The 21,568-nt window shown below is 44.6% G+C and overlaps 3 protein-coding genes and 3 non-coding genes across 7 annotated transcripts; 2 read left to right on the plus strand and 4 right to left on the minus strand.

Annotated features, from left to right (window-relative positions):
• Nucleotides 1–4,878: 4,878 nt before the first annotated feature.
• On the minus strand, nt 4,879–7,060 carry LOC109763822 (uncharacterized). The gene is made up of 3 exons (XM_020322686.4): nt 6,804–7,060; nt 5,475–6,386; nt 4,879–5,379 (listed from the first exon to the last, which is right to left on the minus strand). The coding sequence occupies exons 1-3, from the start codon at nt 6,998–7,000 to the stop codon at nt 5,277–5,279; spliced, it is 1,212 nt and encodes a 403-aa protein (XP_020178275.1). The 5' UTR covers nt 7,001–7,060; the 3' UTR covers nt 4,879–5,276.
• Nucleotides 7,061–8,615: 1,555 nt separating this feature from the next.
• LOC109763824 (uncharacterized) lies at nt 8,616–16,304 on the plus strand. Of its 2 annotated transcripts, XR_012183447.1 has the most exons (3): nt 8,616–9,077; nt 9,176–9,309; nt 14,195–16,304. XR_012183447.1 is itself a non-coding variant. In XM_020322690.4 (2 exons), exons 1-2 carry the CDS (start codon nt 8,653–8,655, stop codon nt 9,166–9,168), a joined length of 432 nt encoding a protein of 143 aa, XP_020178279.3. In that variant the 5' UTR covers nt 8,628–8,652; the 3' UTR covers nt 9,169–9,484. The 2 variants fall into 2 exon arrangements, 1 of the variants encoding a protein (XP_020178279.3); XM_020322690.4 differs by lacking the exon at nt 14,195–16,304 and having other exon boundaries at nt 8,628–9,077; nt 9,162–9,484.
• TRNAC-GCA (transfer RNA cysteine (anticodon GCA)) lies at nt 10,194–10,265 on the minus strand. The gene has a single exon. It is a non-coding gene; the product is annotated as a tRNA-Cys (tRNA).
• TRNAC-GCA (transfer RNA cysteine (anticodon GCA)) lies at nt 10,881–10,964 on the minus strand. The gene has a single exon. It is a non-coding gene; the product is annotated as a tRNA-Cys (tRNA).
• Nucleotides 13,837–13,908, minus strand: TRNAC-GCA (transfer RNA cysteine (anticodon GCA)). Its single transcript has one exon. It is a non-coding gene; the product is annotated as a tRNA-Cys (tRNA).
• Nucleotides 14,927–18,682, plus strand: LOC141020522 (putative receptor protein kinase ZmPK1). The gene has a single exon (XM_073498437.1). It carries the CDS (start codon nt 15,095–15,097, stop codon nt 17,513–17,515), a length of 2,421 nt encoding a protein of 806 aa, XP_073354538.1. The 5' UTR covers nt 14,927–15,094; the 3' UTR covers nt 17,516–18,682.
• The last annotated feature ends 2,886 nt before the right edge of the window (nt 18,683–21,568 follow it).

Raw genomic sequence — 21,568 nt, forward strand, 5'->3', positions numbered from 1 at the left:
ATTTTTTTTCTGGCACATATATAGGGGGAGCTCCTTTGATCAACTATTGTCGCATGGCTTTTACTTAAGTTGTATCCTATATGCCATGTCCTAACCATGTTGTCATCAATGCACCAAAAAGGGGGAGATTGAAAGTGCAAGTATCACTTAGATTATATTTTGGTGTGATGACAATGTGGTTAGTGGAACTAATATTGGTTGCTAAAGTTTATCTCAGGACATTGGTTCCAAGGTGTCCATTGATGGAGGTGTGCGACCCCCCAGTCCAAAAAGATCAAAGGCGTGGTTACCGGCGACTCGAAGGTTTTTCGTTTTGGTTCGATTTGAGTCGTAGGTAAAACCGCACTATCAAGAGGGGTCTTCGTGGAATTAGTGTCGTGTGGGAATGCCTCCAAGACAGATACACCAGCCCTCCTACACCTCCTCAGATATTTCACTTGTTGTGTGCTTTGCCGTGGTGTCCTGTGATGTTTTCATCAGAAATCTTCTGGACACCCCGTGTGCACGGGGTCTCTGACCCCCGTGCGCACGGGGTAGTCAGAATATTTTTGGACACCCCGTGCGCACGGGGCTGACTTGGCCCGTGCGCACGGGGTACCTCGAAACTCACTGGACACCCCGTGCGCACGGGGCTGACTTGGCCCGTGCGCACGGGGTACCTCGCATCTCACTGGACACCCCATGCGCACGGGGCTGACTTGGCCCGTGCGCACGGGGTCCAACGGGCAGAAATCCCCTCCCGGCCAAGAACACTATAAAAGCCCCCTTCTTCCTCCTCCATCCCTCAACCCTAATGTCTTGTTGAGCTCCTCCATTGCTACACCCCATTTTGCTCACTACTCTCAATCCCTCCACCCAATCTTGTTGAAACTTTGGGGATTGGGAGAGCAAGACCCGATCTACACTTTGACCAAACCAAATCGCATTCCCCGCAACATTCATCCACCATGACTTGTTACTCTTGGAGCTTGGGCTCCTAGGCGGTTAGAGGTTCCTCCGGAAGCTTCCTTGCTTGTGGTGTGCTCCGGAGAAGTTTGTAAAGGTGTGGTGGTCGCCTTCAAGACCAACCCCGAGTGATTCGAGGCTCATCCGTTGGGGGTGACTCAAAGGAGATTACGGTGAGCCTTCGGTGGCGTTCCGCAAGCTTTGGCTCCGGCACCGCTCCAAACGGAGAGTAGCTCTTCCCCAAGGAAGAGTGAACTTCGGGATAAAATCCGCGTCCTCGTCTCACTTGTGGTTAATCCTTTCCCGCACTTTACTTAGCCTTGTATGCTTGTTGGCTTGCTAATTAGTTTGTTGCCTAGCATACTTAGCTTAGAACTTGCTTGTCATATAGGTTGTGTTCACCTAGTTGCATATCTAGTGAACCCTTTTTATCCGCTAAGCCTTAAAATTGACAAAAAAGAGTAAAATTTGTAGTCTCCTATTCACCCCCCCCTCTAGTCGACCGTATCGATCCGTTCACCCTTTAACATAACAAAGGTCCAGTTGCAACCTTGTTAGGGGACATGCACTTGCGGTCGGGTGCGGCACTTGAAGTTGCGGGGATGTTGTCGGGCTTGCAACTGGCCCGCCCCCTCTACCGGTGCCCCCTCCGACAGAACAAAAACTTCCAATTGCGGTCAGGCTAGAAGACATGGAGTTGCGGTTGGGTGCGACACTTGCAGTTGCATTCCTAGTGTCGAACATGCAACTGGCCCTACTGGTCTCTACTCAACCCACAAACAAAGTTTAAAAAACTCAAACCAGAAACAAAGTCTAGTTAGCCGGTGACAAATATTTTTGGAAAGGAAAAATGATAAGTTACACGCCAACAACATACATACAATTGTGTGTGGCCGATGTGCATGAAACTGTGTGTGCTCGACGGGTGTGTCAGCGATATATCTTTTGGAAAGAAAACAAATGTTGCATACGGACACTGACAATAAAACATGGCATGTGATTCAATGTACAATATTTTTTAAAAATAATAATAGAAATTGAAAATAAAAAATAAAGAAAAAACAAAAAGAAAATGGGAACAAACCAAAGCGAACAGCCCTATTAATCGCTCATGTCCCCACGTAACACGAGCACTAACAAAAAAATTAGCCTATAAGAAAGCCCAAAAAACAGACAAAGGAAAAGCCACACCACCCTCACGGCCAGCCCATGGGGCATCTCTGTCCAACAGAAAGAATAGAAGAGAAGGCAAGAAAAGAAAAAAGAAACAAGGCAATGGGCCGGGGACACAACTAAAACAGGCCGATACAACACAAGGACACAACGATCCAATCTTAAACAGATCACGATGGAAGGTCAAATACATCGACTGAGACTTCCTTAAAAATCAGTCCAACCGTATTTATTTATTTATGCAGGGAGCCGACTCAACACCTCCGAAACCTCCTCGTATAGAAATCCGATTTTGACCTCAACACGGACACAAGAACAGCTATACACGGAGCATGCATATGGCTTGGACGTGGACTGTTACTCGTACACAGCCCTCCGTTCCAAAATACTCCATAGATGACCCAACTTTATACTAGTATAAAATTAGATTATCTATTTTGAAATGAAGGAAGTAGCTACAACTGCTAGCCGGAGTAACCTCGAACAACGGCGAGCGCGCGAGTGAGACGAGACGAGACGAGATGGGACGCTCTCTAGCCCCAAGCCTAAAGACGGAGAGAGAAGGGGAAATTAAATGGGACGGGACACTGGGATTCGGTCAGGCCGGGCCGGGCCTGAACTCTTGATTTGTGTAGATGGGCCCACTTGTCGATCCGAGTAACCGGCTCATGGGCTTCTTTCCGGCCTGGCCCCCGCATATTCTGCTCACACAAAAAAACTTATATGTACTGTTTTTTTAAAGGAGGATTACCCTCGGCCTCTGCATTACCATGATGCACACGGCCATCTTTATTAGTTATTCACCAAAGTCTGACAAAATTAATACAAGGATCAACCCGAAGCCACCTTCTAGGCGAACAAAGTCGCTACACCTACTACACCAATACAGGTGTGCTTTATCCGCATAACAAACACAACATAATTCAGGGGTCTTAATACCATCCGGTCTAGGCGTCCTATAACATGCACCGCATGCGCACGCTGAAGGACCCGCCACCGCCATCTTCTGCCATCCCGTCTTCAGGAGCAATCACTGCATAGATCTTGCCAGTCCCATCTGCCGTCGACGTCACCATGACACCAGACAGCGCCATCAGCCTGCGCGTCTCGATCAAACCACATCCAACTCTAAGACTCCACTACTCCACGCCGCCGAGACCCACAGTCTTCAATGCGGTCGATGTAACACCGCTCCATATGTTTGCCTCTCCAGTGAATCACTGCTCCAAAGACGATGCCCCTAGGAGGGAGAACGGCACCAAAGTCTCCGTCATCATCTGATCCGAGAGACCCAGACCTAGGGTTTCCCCCGTAACAGCTACCACCTAGATGAAGAGGGGCACGCCATCTGCAACTGCCGATGCACCCAAACGGTGCCCACCGCGCATAGCTCTCACGACGATGCCTTCAAGAAGGACACGACGCCAGAGAGTGTCATCACCACCTTAGGGTTTTCACCCGAGAGACCGTGAGGTGGGAAAAGGTAGGGCGGATCCGAACGACGTCTCCAAGAAAAAAAACGACACCTCGCGGTCGGCATGAGCTGACCTGGGAATTATCCCAATCCGGATCCCCACCTCTCGCTCCGTCCCAACCCGGTAACCGGTTAGCAGCGCGCCATGTCCGGTAAGACGGAGTGCATGCAACATGGGGTGGAGGAAGAAGCAGCTCGGCGCCATTGGCCATCGGGGCAGCAAGCCGCGACACCAACCCGCCTGTGAATCTCCGGCCATCCGGTCTGATCCCCGGCAGCCCTCCCGCCCTATCGCGCCATCGGACAGGGAGGCCATCCCAGGGGCGCCGCCCCTGATCCAGGGCCTCCGCCCCAGATCGGGAAGGGCTACGCCAGCCCTGCCGCCAAGGCCATTGTTGGGACGCCGGCCGGCTGCCACGCCGTCGTTGTCCATCCGGCCGCCACTATCTAGATCGGGATCACACCCTCAAGATGAGGCATCCCGCGCCACCCATAGACCTAAGAGGGGAGGCAGTACCTCCGCCGCCGCACGAGCTTTGCCCGACATCGACCACCTGCGCGCGGCGGAGGGGGGGAGGGGGAGGGGAAGGCGGGGGGACCGGCGGCTAGGGCTAGGGCCCCTCGGTCGCCCGCTCGGGAGGCGACGAAGGAGGGGGTAGGGGAGGGGCGGATGCGATCTGTTGGCAGCGGCGGCTCGCGAGGGGACTTATCTGTACTGTACTGTGCGGGAAGAATGCAGAAGCTGGCTATTCTGCACTTGGACTGAATCACGCAGATTTCTTCCTTCAGCCTATGTATAACAGGCAGAGCTTCTACTTGTTCCTCACAGCTAGATAAGCATAATGACTACAAGAACAAGCCATGTTTGGAATCTCAGACCCGTCGACAATTCGTATTCAAACAACAAAAGATTCTGATGCTCATTTACATCTTGAAAATGACAGGCCGGGTTTGTAACAGTTACTCTGAATTCTTGCAAAATTCATGTGAAGCAATCACACCGACTGTCGGAACAGGATGCTTGCGGTCAACCTGGCGACACAAATTCACTTCTCAGAAGCAGCCTACGATGCCTTCCACTGCTATTCATTCTGGAGCCATAAATAAAAAAAATTATGACAAACATCCAAAAAACACGACCGGCTAGCACCAACCTTATAAAGTTCAGGAAATATTGCAAATGTACAGCAAGCGTGCAGTGCCCCCAGGCTCAGATATCATGTTTCTAATGGAACGGTGTAAAATTCACCCCCACAACAGGGGTATGCTGTTAACCTGCAATGCAATTTCAGTTCTAGGAATGCATACCATGCATTCCTCTGCTATTCATTCTGAGTCCATAATAAATTCTTTTTAAGGCAACATCTGAAATCATAACTAGCTAGGACAAGCCTTACATTACATGTTGAAATTCAGAATATATTATAAATAAACGTACGACAAGTGAGCAGTGGGCCAAGGTTCAGATATTGCGTCTCCAACTGTCGAAGCTGAAAAGAAATTCAGGTAACTTAGTTGTCTGCACCATTACAGGAACCCTCTCGCGTCATCGCCTTTGTTTGCTTGCCAGCACAGCAATCTTCTGTTGTCGACAACAACATCCGGGTCAAGTGCAGCAACACCAGTAGTTTACCAGCAGCAGCAAGGCCCACAACCAGAACATCGATGTAGCAGGGTGGGTTGATCATCTAGCGGTGAAAATAGGATCGGAATCAGCGCTTGGTTGCGTTCTTCTTGCGTATTTGATCAGCAACCCTTCTGAAGACGCTCCAGGTACACGCAAGTCCCTGAACCATACAGGAAGAAAGTTGTTAGGAAGATGCCCACATGATAATTACACTACAGAATTTCTACCAAAAAGAATTGCAGTACATTATTATACCTGATGAAGGGCTGCAGGTCTTTCCATTCCCACCTTGGCCGCTCCCGGAATAGTGCTGCAAACCTCTCAGCTGGCGTCAACGGCAGATCGGCGACACTGAAAGCATGCACCCAGGTCTCAGCCCCAAGCCTTTCATACAGCACTTCCCCTTCAAGCATCTGAAGATCCGCACGCATTCCTGAAGGGATGCTTCGTTCCCATTTATCCATAAAGTTGTTGAGCTTCATCTTTCCTGCGGCGAGTGCTCTTCGGGCAAACTGCAAGCAGACCAGTCTCTCATCAAGCTTCCAACAACTCCCTGCTTCCTGCTCAACCTTCGTGCCGAATCTGCTGAGGCAATGAGCTACAATCTTATGCGTAAAACCGTCAGCTTCCATGACAGATAGCACAGCATTTTCTGGCAAAGCATTTAGCAGCCAATCATGCAACACAGAGTTGTGCAGAATCATGTCCAGAACCGTGTTCACAGAACCGACATCCACGGTCCTCCAGAACCCATCAATCTCGACAGCCGAGAGGGAATTCAGCCCCTCCAGCAGCTCGCTGTCGCTGGACTGAACAAGCACACATAGGTCTTGCCACGTGTACAGCCCCTGCTTATCTTCAGAGCCATCTCCAAGATCCTCATCAAGCACGTATGGCCTCTCCCTGAGAAGGCTCCTGAGCTTGTCGAGCCGCGGAGCCGTTCGGACTAATTCGATGCTCCCCGGTGCAACCTTGATGATCGAAGCGGCCGCAGCGCTGGCGACGGTAGCATCCTCATTGGTATGGTCGGGTCTTAGGCTTGCCGCGACTGCTTCGCCGGGTGGTATCAGGAACATGGAGTTGGATGTGCCCACGAACTTCATAGCGTAGGTCGCCGATGGCGTGCACAGAACAGCTTCTTCTTCAGGGCGGCCCCTTACTGTCACCCTGCATCAAGAACACTCTTCATCAAATTTTCTCAGATGGAAACACCTAGTATGCCTACTGTACAGCAATAGCATAGCAGATAGTGATCTATCAGTTGCAGCTGAACTAGTGGTGCGAAGATCTGATTAATAACATAGCTGTGGCAGATTTCACTGTTTACTTAACTAGCTTCAGCCTTCGGCTCAGGAACAGTCAACGAACTAAGCTTTTCCATGGTGAAGCTCGTATCCACGGATCATGTACTCATCTGACTTCTAATAATCAATCAAGAACTACATATCAACTTAGATATTACATCGACTGGTTTAGGGATTTCAGAGCTGATGGCCCAAACCGAAGATCTGAATAAAGGTACGGCTCCGAATAAAGAGGGCCGATTGGATCAGAGGCAGGGCGATCTCGAGGAGAGGGGCGTACCGGCCTTGCAGGAGGTCGGGGAGGAGGTCGTCGCCGGCCTCGAGGAGGATGAGGTCGGCGTGGGGCCCGAAGGCCTCGTGGTAGCACACCGACAGCGAGGCGCCGGCGCCGGCGAGGCCCAGCACCGCCTCAGCCCCGCCGCTGCCGCGGTCCCACTCGCTCCCGGGCGCCGCCGCGTCCTCCATCGCCGCGTCCATGGATCGGATCCGGGAAGCGGCTGAGCTTGGTCGCTCCTCTTTCTTTCTCGCGGGATCTTTTTCCTCAGCGTGTGCTGTATGGATTGGTTTTGGCGCGCGTTATGCTTTCGCGGGGCGCGTTTCGCGCGGGAATGATTCTGGTTTGGTGGGGTCAGGCGGTCAGCCTGTGTACAGGGTATGCCGGCGAATATTCTCACTTTATTTTTCCCGAAACCACAACTTTGGCTCAATTTATTTATTTTTTTGCGAGAGAACATACGCTCAGTTTGCGGGCATTCCGCTATTTTAGTCTGTTGTGGAAGAATACAAACAAACCTAATATGAGTTGGTTAACAGATATTACTCCCTCCGATAAAGAAAAAGGAGGCGTGACTTTGGTTGAGCTTTAGTTCGAACTAAGGCGTCGAAACATACGTTCACCCCGCTTTATAACTAAAACAACATTCAAAGAAGTACACGGCTGAACGACACAAGATGGTGAGGTGGTCCTCTTACAAAACCGATCTTGAGATACCCGAAACACGCAGAACCCACGCGACTACGCCAGCTCACGCTATCTGTAACGAGCACGGGAAGAAATGAACACCCCCACGCTACGATCCTAGCACACGTAACCTCCACGGCAATGCCCCCAGAGGAGAACGGTGTAGAGTGTCGATGCTGCCGAGTCCACACCGGACAATGTCTTCACCCAGATCCTGACACAGAGAGAAGAACCACAACGACTTCTTCATAAAGAGCACGAAACCCATGGGTTTTGCCATCGTCGACGCCAAGGCACGGAGCTTCCCTTCGGCAACTCCCCCGTGCCACCACGAGGCCACCAGGGGAAGTGCGACGATGCCAGAGCTCCAAACTCGGATCAGGACGCTTCCCCTCCGAAGAGAGGGCACGTTCGAGCTACTCGACGCAATGCCTCCTGTTTGCTCACACAATCTGGGAGGAGAGACACCACTGCCGCAATGATGCTCTGTCCGAACAGCAACCATGCGGACCGCCATCCGGGGGTGCCGCCTCGGCATTTCTGTCGCGAGATACCGTATGCCGCTCACATCACAATGCACTCAACCACGGTAGAAAGAGCGACGACCATCCATCTACTCATAGCCCGACATTAGTCCCCGAGTCTGGATAGGCGTCTCCATCGTAGGAAGCACCCCCACTGGGTCCCCAACCAATGGCTGGTGGATTGGGGGGGGGGGGGAGGGGCACGACTCAGGGACCGCCGACGACCACCCGCGAGCCAACTTTGAGCCCTTAGCCAGGCGAGCTCTCACGACGCCATGTCCGTGGTCACCGACGGCGATCCGCGCACCGACGCAACGGTAACACGACCACCACCACCGAGCACCATACACGCGAGCATATCCCAACAAAAGAAAGTAAGGAAGGAGCTGGAAATGGATAAGCTTCAGTCCAGTGTGGAGGATGGGCCGTATTGATCATGTTGGCCGAGCCGAGGCCGTGCTTGGCCCAACAAAAGAAATCACATTAAGGCCCAACGACCCCTAAAAAAATTAAGGCCCAACGACCAAGCAAAAAAAAACGAAGCGGTTGTGTATTCTCAAAAAAAGAAGGAAGCGGTTGTGTCATCCCTAAAAAAAAGGAAGAAGGGCGAGAGAGAAGGGAAAGCAGTTGAGAGAGCAGCAGCCATGGAGATGATGGAGGCGCGCGGCGACCTGCGATCGATCCCGGTGGTGCCGCGCGGCGGGGCGCTCTTCTGGCCGGCGGCGGCGCAGGAGCAGCTGAGGGCGCTGTCCCCCGGCCCCGACGTCAGCCGGGTCGCATCCGACGCGCTCCACGACCTCCGGCAGGCCCTCGATCGCCCTCCCCGCGCGCGCCGCCGAGGGATTCGCGCTCACGTTCCTGCCGTAGCACCGCGCTCCCGGCGCTCCCCCGCCTCCTCCTCCGCCTCCCGAAGCTGCTCGACGACCACTACGCCGGCGCCCGGGCCGCGCTCGGGCTCCGCCTCCTGGTCCCCCAGGACGCGGGCGCCGTGCTCTTGGGCCAGGAGCTCGCGGCCCTGCTCTTCTGCCTGTTCCCCACCGCCGGACATCAATTTCGACGCCTTGTTCGCGTATGCCCCTTGGCTCATTAATTACACTGACTAACAATGTGATCTCCAGGGTAAAAGCGATTAGCTTCTCTTACTGATTTCCAGGGTTTGATCGACAGGGCACTGACTAATAATGTGAGGTGCCGGTTTTGTGTCGTTTGAGCGGCGGCTCCCTCTCCGGTGGCGTTGCTTACACTGACAGGCTGACACTGATGCTTGGATGAAATCTAGCGCTCCCCTCTGCCCATTCTGGGTAAGTGGTTTCATCTTATTGCTTCTGCACAGTTCCTCTGAAATTAACTACTGTAGCACACAACTTAGTTGGGTTCACCTGTTTCAGTTGTGAATCAGATGTGAGCTTGTATGCCAACATTGTTTCAGACCATATGCCTCCCTCTTTACATGAGAGCTTTCAACAAGTTGATTAATCAGTAGTGTATCCGTTTACACCCATCCTATAATGTGATACCTCCGGGTAGCATACTGCATTCCTTCCTTCTCTAGTTTTGGCTGCTCAAGCAATATCAAGGCAACAATTTGGCCTTGTAGCAACGTAAACTATATAGCTACCTGTCTTCATATGCGGAGCAGATTGGCCAAAACTGTTTCAATTGAGTTCCGTATCCTTTACGGACGGCCTATTTAGAGTATTATTATTTTTCTTCAGATTAGCATCGCCTGGCAGGCGTGCCTTGGACACATACCCATACCAGTCGTATGTGGCATCATAAATTAGGTAGAAATGTACTTCAGGCTGTGCCCATGGGCTGCCTGTTCTAGCTTTTATGTAAAATGCTACTTTTGGGGTCTGCAGACCATTCTTAGATTCTTTTAAAAGGGCCCTGATTCGTGAAATGTTCTTTGCTACGTGTCTAACAATGTGTAGATTGGTCTACCATACTCCACAGCATAATAAGCTCAATTTTGGAGTATTTGAGGACTGTTCGAACTTCGAATTGCAGTAACCATCTAGTGTAAGCACAACGGTTCTCAGAAAGAAGAATCAACATGCCCAAAAATGCATAACAGATGAAAAGGGAATATGGTTAAACTTAGAACATGGAAGTAAATACTTGTGAAGAAAGTGTTGAAGGCAAAGACAGTAGTTGAAAAAGGAAATAAAAATAGAAGAAAAAAAGGGCCCAACCGGGTTCGAACCGGTGACCTATTGATCTGCAGTCAATTGCTCTACCACTAAGCTATGGACCCATTTATATTTCTGCAAATGACCCTAATTAATATATAATTACACAAGATATAAGATAGATGGTGCAATCTTTGTGTCTAAATATTATTTGGTTCACTCTATATTATGAATGAAAATTGAACATCAGTTTGTATCCTTACAGATTTAGATATGGATTAGAATGCTAGTTAGGAACTTACACATACTCATGTCAGTTGTATGTGCCATAATAAATTAGATACATGTACTTCAAGCTGTGCTCACGGATTGCCAATTCCAGCTTTTATGTAACATGCTATTTTTGGGTTATGCAAACCATTCTTAGATTCTTTTAAAAGGGCCTAATTGGAGAAATGTTCTTCCTACGTGTCTAAAAATACGTATATCAGTCTATCATGCTCCACAGAATATAATACAGAACTGCCATAATTTTGAAGTAATTGAGAAGTATTCAAACAGCGGTAACCAACTAATGTAAGCATAACAATCCTATGAAAGAAGAATCGACATGCCAAAAATACATAAGGGATGGAAAGGAATAATTAAAGCTAGATATGGTAAAAAAGAAGAGTAAATACTTGCAAAGAAAGTGTGACAGTAGTTGAAAAAGGAAATAAAAATAGAAAGGAGAAAAAAATAGGGCCCAACCGGGTTCAAACCGGTGACCTATTGATCTGCAGTCAATTGCTCTACCACTGAGCTAATGTTATTGCATTTGACCCTAATAAAATATAATTACACAAGCAATAAGATAGACGGTGCACCCGGATCCTTGCGTTCAAATATTAAGTGGTTCACTCTGTATTATGAATGCAAATTGAATATCCTGAGACAGGGCATGCTCTCCCCTCTGCGTATCGAGAGAAAGAAACAACTCAGTTTGTATCCTTACAGATTTAGATATGGATTAGAATGCTAGTTAGGAACTTACACATACTCATATCTTCTTTTTTTTTGCGATGGTAAACATACTCATATCAGTTGTATGTGCCATCCTAAATAGGTACACATACTTCAAGCTGTGCTCATGGATTGCCAATTCCAGCTTTTACGTAACATATTCTTTTTGGGTTATGCAAACCATTCTTAGATTCTTTTAAAAGGGCCTAATTGGAGAAATGTTCTTCCTATGTGTCTAAAAATACGCATATCAGTCTATTATGCCCCGAATTTAATACATAATTGCCTTAATTTTGAAGTAATTGAGAACTATTCAAATAGCGGTAACCATCGAATGTAAGCATAACAATTCTCTCAAAGAAGAATCGAGATGCCAAAAAATTCATAACGGATGAAAAGGAATAAAGCTTAGATATGGTAAAAAAGAAGAAGTAAATACTTGCGAAGAAAGTGTGGGAGGCCAAGACAATAGTTGAAAAAGGAAATAGAAATAGAAAAACGGGCTCAACCGGGTTCAAACTGGTGACCTATTGATCCGCAGTCATTTGCTCTACCACTGAGCTATGGAACCGTTTATTTTATTAGATTTGACCCTAATGAATATATAATTACACAAGAAATAAGATAGTTGGTGTGCCCATATCCTCCACTCTGTATTATGAATGCAAATTGAACATCAGTTTGTATCCTTACAGATTCAGATATGTATTAGAACGCTAGTCAGGAACTTGCACATACTCATATCAGTTCTATGTGCCATCATAAATTAGGTACACGTACTTCAAGCTGTGCTCTTGGATTGTCAATTCCAGCTTTTATGTAACATGCTTTTTTTGGGTGATGCAAACCATTATAAGATTCTTTTGAAGGGGCCTAATTGGAGAAATGTTCTTCCTACGTGTCTAAAAATACATATATCAGTCTATCATGGTTCACAGAATATAATACATAATTGCATTAATTTTGAAGTAACCATCTAATGTAAGCATAACAACCCTATCAAAGAAGAATTGACATGCCAAAAAACACATAAAGGATGAAAAGGAATAAATCTAGATATGGTTAAAAAAAAGAGTAAATACTTGCGAAGCTATCATAAATTAGGTACACGTACTTCAAGCTGTGCTCTTGGATTGTCAATTCCAGCTTTTATGTAACATGCTTTTTTTGGGTGATGCAAACCATTATAAGATTCTTTTGAAGGGGCCTAATTGGAGAAATGTTCTTCCTACGTGTCTAAAAATACATATATCAGTCTATCATGGTTCACAGAATATAATACATAATTGCATTAATTTTGAAGTAACCATCTAATGTAAGCATAACAACCCTATCAAAGAAGAATTGACATGCCAAAAAACACATAAAGGATGAAAAGGAATAAATCTAGATATGGTTAAAAAAAAGAGTAAATACTTGCGAAGCTATCATAAATTAGGTACACGTACTTCAAGCTGTGCTCTTGGATTGTCAATTCCAGCTTTTATGTAACATGCTTTTTTTGGGTGATGCAAACCATTATAAGATTCTTTTGAAGGGGCCTAATTGGAGAAATGTTCTTCCTACGTGTCTAAAAATACATATATCAGTCTATCATGGTTCACAGAATATAATACATAATTGCATTAATTTTGAAGTAACCATCTAATGTAAGCATAACAACCCTATCAAAGAAGAATTGACATGCCAAAAAACACATAAAGGATGAAAAGGAATAAATCTAGATATGGTTAAAAAAAAGAGTAAATACTTGCGAAGCTATCATAAATTAGGTACACGTACTTCAAGCTGTGCTCTTGGATTGTCAATTCCAGCTTTTATGTAACATGCTTTTTTTGGGTGATGCAAACCATTATAAGATTCTTTTGAAGGGGCCTAATTGGAGAAATGTTCTTCCTACGTGTCTAAAAATACATATATCAGTCTATCATGGTTCACAGAATATAATACATAATTGCATTAATTTTGAAGTAACCATCTAATGTAAGCATAACAACCCTATCAAAGAAGAATTGACATGCCAAAAAACACATAAAGGATGAAAAGGAATAAATCTAGATATGGTTAAAAAAAAGAGTAAATACTTGCGAAGCTATCATAAATTAGGTACACGTACTTCAAGCTGTGCTCTTGGATTGTCAATTCCAGCTTTTATGTAACATGCTTTTTTTGGGTGATGCAAACCATTATAAGATTCTTTTGAAGGGGCCTAATTGGAGAAATGTTCTTCCTACGTGTCTAAAAATACATATATCAGTCTATCATGGTTCACAGAATATAATACATAATTGCATTAATTTTGAAGTAACCATCTAATGTAAGCATAACAACCCTATCAAAGAAGAATTGACATGCCAAAAAACACATAAAGGATGAAAAGGAATAAATCTAGATATGGTTAAAAAAAAGAGTAAATACTTGCGAAGCTAGTGTGGAAGGCCAAGACAGTAGTTGAAAAAGAAAATAAAAATAGAATAGGTCATGGTTCACAGAATATAATACATAATTGCCTTAATTTTGAAGTAACCATCTAATGTAAGCATAACAACCCTATCAAAGAAGAATTGACATGCCAAAAAACACATAAAGGATGAAAAGGAATAAATCTAGATATGGTAAAAAAAAAGAGTAAATACTTGCGAAGCTAGTGTGGAAGGCCAAGACAGTAGTTGAAAAAGAAAATAAAAATAGAATAGGGCCCAACCGGGTTCGAACCGGTGACCTATTGATCTGCAGTCAATTGCTCTACCACTGAGCTATGGACCCATTGTTGATTTTATATTTGACCTTAAGTATACCTAAATCCATTTGTTACTCTGTTGCATGTTTGACTCTCTCTGTTGCATATTTTCACTGGTACAATGTCTTGACGCATTCTGTTGCAATGTATTTGGAAAAATAGTTTAGAATTTATATCTTACTGCTCGTCTCATCTTGCCTTTTTGCTGACATGATTTTTTTTTCTGAGTCTTTTCTTCCGGATTAATAATAAAACAATGATCTGATATGACTGCATCTCCCGTTTCCTATGCTTGCATGTTTATTGGCGCAGGATACCAAAAAGGGTGTGCTATATATAGCCCACAAAAATGGCGAGAATACGTGAAAACAAGGATTGTTCCGAGACCCCAAAACGGTGTACTATAACCGACGAAAAATGTCAAAAACACGAAAAAGGGGAGTTTTCAGGACATCCTAGTAACTCTGTACCCGGATCCACTGGACATGCCTAACACTGTAGTAACCATTTACTAGGATCTGCTGGACCTTGAATGTCTTGAGATCCCAAAACGGTGTGCACACATAGTTATACCTCCTGAAAAGGATGAAACAATGCCTTTTGTACTGGTAGGAAGGATCTTAGGACCATGCTGATCAGACTAGAAAAGAAAAGCTTAATTTCTTCTCACTTGGATAAGACACACTTCACAAAGTTGAGGCAAATGGGCATCTTGGTACCCAACGCAGTATTTTTCAACTTTCTCCACACTTGCAGCGGATGTGGCTTGTATTATTCCACGTATTATATTAGCAAGTTAACATTCATTCACAAAAAAAGCAAGTTAACATCACAGTTATGAAAATAGACTGTTTTGACAATGACCTGATTCTGGCTCCTGAAGCCAGGTCAAATCCTTTTGAGTGTTAAGTACAAAAAAAATCAATAGGAAGCACATCAGCTTAGCTGTACATGGATAAGGGAGACCCCACCCTGATTGAGAGTTATAAGCCTGGTACATTGTCTTCATTCATCTGTCCAAGATGTGTCATTCTCCTTGAGGACTTTTCATCAAGCTTGGCGGCCGCAAAAGTCGAACTTGGTCTACTTGCACTGAAAAGCTCTTGTCTGTTGACATGGGTGACACTGAAGCACCCTGTATGCATCCACCAAGAAATTTATGGTATACAAGTAGTACTTGTGCTGCCATGAGCTGAAACCATCTCTGCAACCATGGCTCCTACTCTTTCACTTCTGCTTGCCACCACTTCCATGGCTCTGCTCTTATTTTCAAGAGCTGTAGCACATGACACTCTGCCGTTGGGATCCTCTCTAGCCGTCGAAGCCTTCCAAACCGACGTGCTGCAGTCACCGGATGGCACCTTCTCCTGCGGCTTCTACAGCATCTACACCGACGCCTTCACATTTTCGATATGGCACTCCAAGGCTGCAGACAAAACCGTCGTCTGGAGTGCAAATCGCGGCCGCCCTGTCCATGTCAAAAGGGCAGCCTTCACCTTGCAGAGGGATGGCAATATGGTCCTCGTAGATTATGATGGCGCGGTTGTGTGGCAAGCTGGCGGCAACTTCACGAATGTTCAGCAAGCTCAGCTGTTGGATACTGGGAATCTCATCTTGAAGGATACCGATGGTAAGACAATATGGCAGAGTTTTGATTCACCCACGGACACTATACTGCCGACGCAACACTTCACCGCTTCTACAAAGTTAGTGCCTACAACCCGGTCACATGTTTCTGGTAACTACATATTCCGTTTCAGCGATCTTTCGGTACTGTCACTTATATATGACATTCCTGAGGTTTCGGATATATACTGGCCAGACCCTGACCAGACTCTCTATGAGGATAATAGAAACCAGTATAACAATACTAGATTGGGGATTTTGGACAGTAATGGGAGTTTTGGGTCGAGTGATTTTGCTGATGGCCGGCCACTTGTGGCCTGTGATGCAGGGCCAGGGATTAAGAGAAGGCTAACTCTGGATCCTGATGGTAATCTCCGGTTATATAGCTTGAATGACTTAGATGGGTCATGGTCAGTTTCAATGGCAGCAATATCTCAACCTTGCAACGTCCACGGCTTATGCGGTCCTAATGGAATCTGTCACTACTCACCTAAACCTACATGTTCGTGTGCACCAGGCTATGTGATGAGCAACCCGGGTAATTGGACTGAAGGTTGCACGGCTATTGTCAACATAACATGTGATCATCAGGAACCTATGAAGTTTGTGAAACTCAAGCATACAGATTTTTGGGGCTCTGATCAGAAACATTTGCTCCCGGTTTCCTTTTATTATTGTAGGAATATCTGCATGAATGACTGCACCTGCAAAGGCTTTCAGTACCAGGAAGATACATCCTCATGCTATCCAAAAGCTAGTCTTTTCAGCGGACGGACCTACCCAACAAACGATGCACGGACAATATATCTCAAGCTTCCTGACAGGGTAAATGTTTCAAATACAGCTTTCCCTCGCTCCGATGTGTTTGATCCTGCACCACCTCATCTTGACTGCAACCAAATGAGCATACCACCAATTCTAGAAGCGCATAACACCGATGTGGAAGAACCAAAGTGGCTGTACTTCTACGGTTTCATAGCTGCATTTTTTGTCGTTGAGGTTTCCTTTATAGCATTCACATGGTTCTTTGTTTTGAGAAGAGAGGTTAGGCCATCAGAAGTATGGGCGACCGAGGAAGGATACAAGGTGATGACCAGTCATTTTAGAAGGTACAGTTACAGAGAACTTGTGAAGGCAACAATGAATTTCAAAGTTGAGCTGGGAAGGGGAAGCTCGGGTGTGGTGTACAAAGGTGTCTTAGAAGATGAAAGACCAGTTGCTCTGAAGAAGCTGAAGCATATAAGTCGGGGCAAAGAAGAGTTCCAAGCCGAGCTGAGTGTGATTGCTAGGATTTACCACATGAATCTGGTGAGAATATGGGGGTTTTGTTCGGAAGGATCTCACAGGCTGTTGGTTTGTGAATATGTCGAGAACGGCTCACTTGCTAGCATTTTGTTCGGTGATAAAAGCATCATCTTGCTGGACTGGAAGCAACGGTTCAATATTGCATTAGGTGTTGCGAAAGGGTTGGCCTATCTTCACCATGAGTGCCTAGAATGGGTCATCCATTGCGATGTGAAACCCGAGAATATACTCTTGGACCAAAACTTTGAGCCTAAGATCACTGACTTTGGGTTGGCAAAGTTACTAAACCGAGGTGGATCCAACCAGAACACATCTCATGTGCGAGGAACCACAGGCTACATTGCTCCCGAGTGGATTTCCGGCCGCCCTATCACGTCGAAAGTCGACGTGTATAGCTATGGAGTTGTGCTTCTTGAGCTTCTATCTGGAAGCAGAGTATCGGAGTTGACCGTTGGTTCAGATGCAGAGGTGGACATGGTGATCAGGAAGCTTGTCACAATGCTTGCAGATAAGCTGGAAGGAAATGATGAATCTTGGATTGAAGAATTTGTGGATTGCAAATTGGGCGGGCAATTCAGCTATGTGCAGGCTAGAACGTTGATCAAATTGGTCGTTTCTTGTTTGGAGGAAGATACAAGAAAGAGGTCGACTATGGAATCTGTTGTTCAGACTCTCCTATCATCTGATGAAGCTGATAAATAGTAGTACTATTTGATTTTGTTGGTAAGTTTCAATTAAGGCAATGATATTTTATTGTAAGGTCAAGGATGTATGCGTGAAACAATGTGGAAAAACCATGATATTTTTTCTAATTGTAGTCATTGATAAAAAAAATGTAATAGACCGATGGTAATAAGTGTGGAACAGATTAGTAAGAGCCGCAGAAAGCGAAAGACGGCACACTGGTACATGCAAGGTCACGTATATGGTTGACATCAGTGTGTTGTGTCTTGATTTCTATCCTTAAGAGGAAAAATGCCAGGCCATGATTTACACTTTGAATATGTCAATGTCGCGTCCAGCTTTGTTTGCCTTTAATAGCGCTTATGTGTATCCAAATTACTCCCTTCGATCCACATTAATTGTCATAACTTTAGTACAAACATTGTATTAAAACCATGGCAATTAATAATAATTGAAGGGAGTATATTATTTTAAATCGATCTAATGTAGGGTTGCTAAAAGATCATATCAGAGATAATGTAGAGTTTATGGTTTATACTGAAGAATTTTTAGAGAAAAGTATATTTTGTTCTCTAAAGTTTACGCAAAGTACTCGCTCAGTTTCTTTTTACTTCGCGTATTAGATTTGTTCAAAGTCAAATATCGTAAACTTTGACCAAATTTATATTAAAAAATATCGACATTTACAATACCAAGTAAACATAATATGAATTTTTATTTCATGATGGATGTAATGATATTGATATCGTATCGTGAATGTCAATAATATTCTTTATAAATTTAGTCAAATTTTGAAGAGTTTGACTTCAGCAAAACCTAATGCGCAGAGTAAAAGAAAACCAATAGTGTATATATATGGTTGTCCCTCAAGATATATTGTGCTACGTTTCCCTCATGTTTTCAAACAGGACATGGGCCGTCCAAAACGAGACATAGGGCTGATGTATCCCCAGTTTTGAATCTCACTTTGCCAAGCGGCGGTCAGTGAAACTTAAGCGGCAGGACATGAGCTTGCTTGGAGATCCGTTCATGAAAGAGAGACTGAAAATGTGAGGTGTGCTTACATGCATGATGGAAGCACATCCACATGGCTCAGCCCGGTTCGCTCCTTCTACATTCAGATCACAGGCACTGCTGGCCAAGACACCATTCAAGTTGAGTAAATAGCAAAAAAATAAAATAAAATACCACATTTGGGGCTAGCGTTATACAGTACAAAATTACCATTTACTTTAGTTTCTCAAAAAGACACTACTATATTGGTTGACTGTTTGAGAAAAAAACACTAGTGACCGAAGCGTTAACTTTAACCGCGATTATGACAAGGTTGGGCCCCGTCAGGCCTGACGTGGCATAAAAGTCAACACGGTCAGCTTTGACCGTTGTGACAGGTCGAGCACACATGTCTGTCCTTTTCAAAAAACAAGCAACCGGGTCCCTGTAACTATTTAAAGAAAGCAATCAGGTCCATCTAACTTTTTTCAAAAAAACAAGAGTCCCTATAACTTTTTTAAAAAAGTAATCGGGTCCTCGTGCTGGCACTGGTCATGGCTGCATCGGCCGATCGTGGTGGTGGCCGGTCGTGGCTGTTGCGGCCTTGGCTATGTCGTTGTGTTGCTGCTGCCCTCTATCGCGGTTGCTGTTGCTTGCTGCTAAGCACAAGCTCCAGCTCAAAGGGAGGCTGACGATGGCGGCGACAACATGGCCCAGAGCTTGCAACGCCTCGTCTTCATGTGCGGCCGCGCGGGCTTCTCCTCTGGTGCCCTCCAGCATGGAAGGCCACCAGAGCAGTAGGAACGTCATCGATGCATGAGAGGGTGGCTGGGCGCCGGCTGGGAGCAAGAGGGAGCGGTTGGGCGCCGTCTGGAAGCAGCATGAGGCGGCGGCGGCGGTGTGGGCAGGCTGCTCGCCGGTAGTTGTGCTAAGGCGACCAACTGTCCGGCCACTATAGCAAGCGTGGTGGACTAGTGCAGAGAAAAGGGATCGTCGATGGGGTACAGAGAAAAGGGAGACATATGAGAAGAAGGTGACATGTGGGCCCTACCTGGTCATAACGGTTAGCTTAACTGTTTACATAGCGGTGTTGACTTTTTGCCACATGAAGCTGACGAGCGGGCCCTCCATGTCATAAACCGGACTAAGACATAACCATTCACTCATTAGTGTTTTTTTTGGAACAATCAACCAAAATAGTGATAGTAGGAGCTTTTTGAGAAATTAAAGAAAGTGGTAGTTTCGTAACACTAGCTCTAAATGTGGTAGGTTTTTGCTATTTACTCCATTCAAGTTCGACCAAGGGAACTCAAGTAAGAGCAGGGGAAATGATATTCTATGCACGGTAAGTAGTTATCTCTTTCCTTCAAATTATTTGAGGTTCTATTTTTTAAAGCAGAAATGCTAAATGGAGGACGAGCTCCATGAAGCTCTTTTTTGTTTTTTTTTCAAAATTAGCATTTTGAAGTTATAAAAAATTCTAAAAAACACACATGTTTATATGAATGTATACTACATGTGTGTAAAATTTGAAGATGATGTACAATATGGTGAGAGCTACACAAAAATGAGAGAAAATGTTCTTTTTGAAAATGATGAACATTAATGCATTTCATTGTCAGACTTTACACAAATGTAGAATACATCCACATCAATGCGTACGATTTTTTCAGAATTTTTCGAAACATCAAAATGTGTCTTTTGATATTTTTTTAAAACTCCATGGAGCTCGTCCTCCAAAATGTCCTACTTTGTCTAAGATCAAACTTCTTTAAGTTTGCCTGGATCTATAGAAAAATATATCATTATCTACAACATCAAATTAGTTTAATTAGACTGGTCATAAAATGTATATTTATACTACATACATAATTGATGTTAGCAACATACTTTTCTATATACTTAGTGAAACATAGAAAAAATTAATCAGTACGAAGCTTGAACTTCAAATAATTTAAACGGAGATAGTAGTACACTATAATAAGGAAGAAAACTTATCCAGTCAATAGAGAGGAAATCATAGGGGGTGGCTAGAGATCCTGGTCAGGATTTTTTTTCTTGTGTGCTAAATAAGTCTAAGGTGAGCATTGATCAATATTGGCAAGGTTGGGGGTACTGGTTTCAAGGACTATCGGGTAGGGATTGATTCAGCTCAGTCTACCACTACAAAGTTAAGATTTAAGATATCAAATTGTAGAGCATACTAGTTCTTGGACATATGTTTCTCTGCAAGCCATGCGTGTCATGTGGAATAAACACATGTTTTTTATATTATTGGGAACTAACATGCATATTTCAAAAAGCAATGCACAAACATGCTTTGTTTTAAAGGTTAAGTCAGAACGACAACCTTTATGTTTAGATCTAAACTCATTTGTAATACTTTGGTGTGAAGATGTTGGAACCATGTACCACCGGGAAGGAACACATCTGATCTAATGATTTACTTGATAACCTTTAACTAGTTGGTGATTATTATAAACAATATCACCTCAATACAAGTACAAAAAAACACACACACCGTCCGCTAATTTTTGATCCCACTGAAACATGTTAGAGACATTTGATAGAAAAAATCACTAACGTGAATGGTCAACAATTCGGTAGAAGTCCTTATAAACACAATATGCACTCTAGAGTTTTCTATACTTGCTTTTTAGGTCTCTACCAATATTTTTATAAATATTACCCCCCCCCCTACACACGCGCGCGCGCGCGCGCACACACACACACACACACTATAGTTCATGAAAAGTGTCATACATTATTCATTGAGGCATGCGTTTTGTCCTACTTCATTTTTCACATTAAAACATGATTTGTTATAAAGATGCAAACCTTCTAGAAAATAAAGTGCTAACCTAAGTTTTGTTAAAACATATGGCAACATCACATAATATTACAATTTAATGGCATACATTCGAACCATATAAGTAAAAACACTATAGCCCACATTAATAATATTTTTATGTGATTAATTATACCACTAAGTAATCAAAGTTAATATGCATTTTGATATTATAAGTAAATAATGACAAGGTATAAAAGTTTAATATAAATAGTATTTATTTTAACTAG

This window comes from Aegilops tauschii, chromosome 5, assembly GCF_002575655.3.
Source record: "Aegilops tauschii subsp. strangulata cultivar AL8/78 chromosome 5, Aet v6.0, whole genome shotgun sequence".
Lineage (NCBI taxonomy): Eukaryota > Viridiplantae > Streptophyta > Magnoliopsida > Poales > Poaceae > Aegilops > Aegilops tauschii.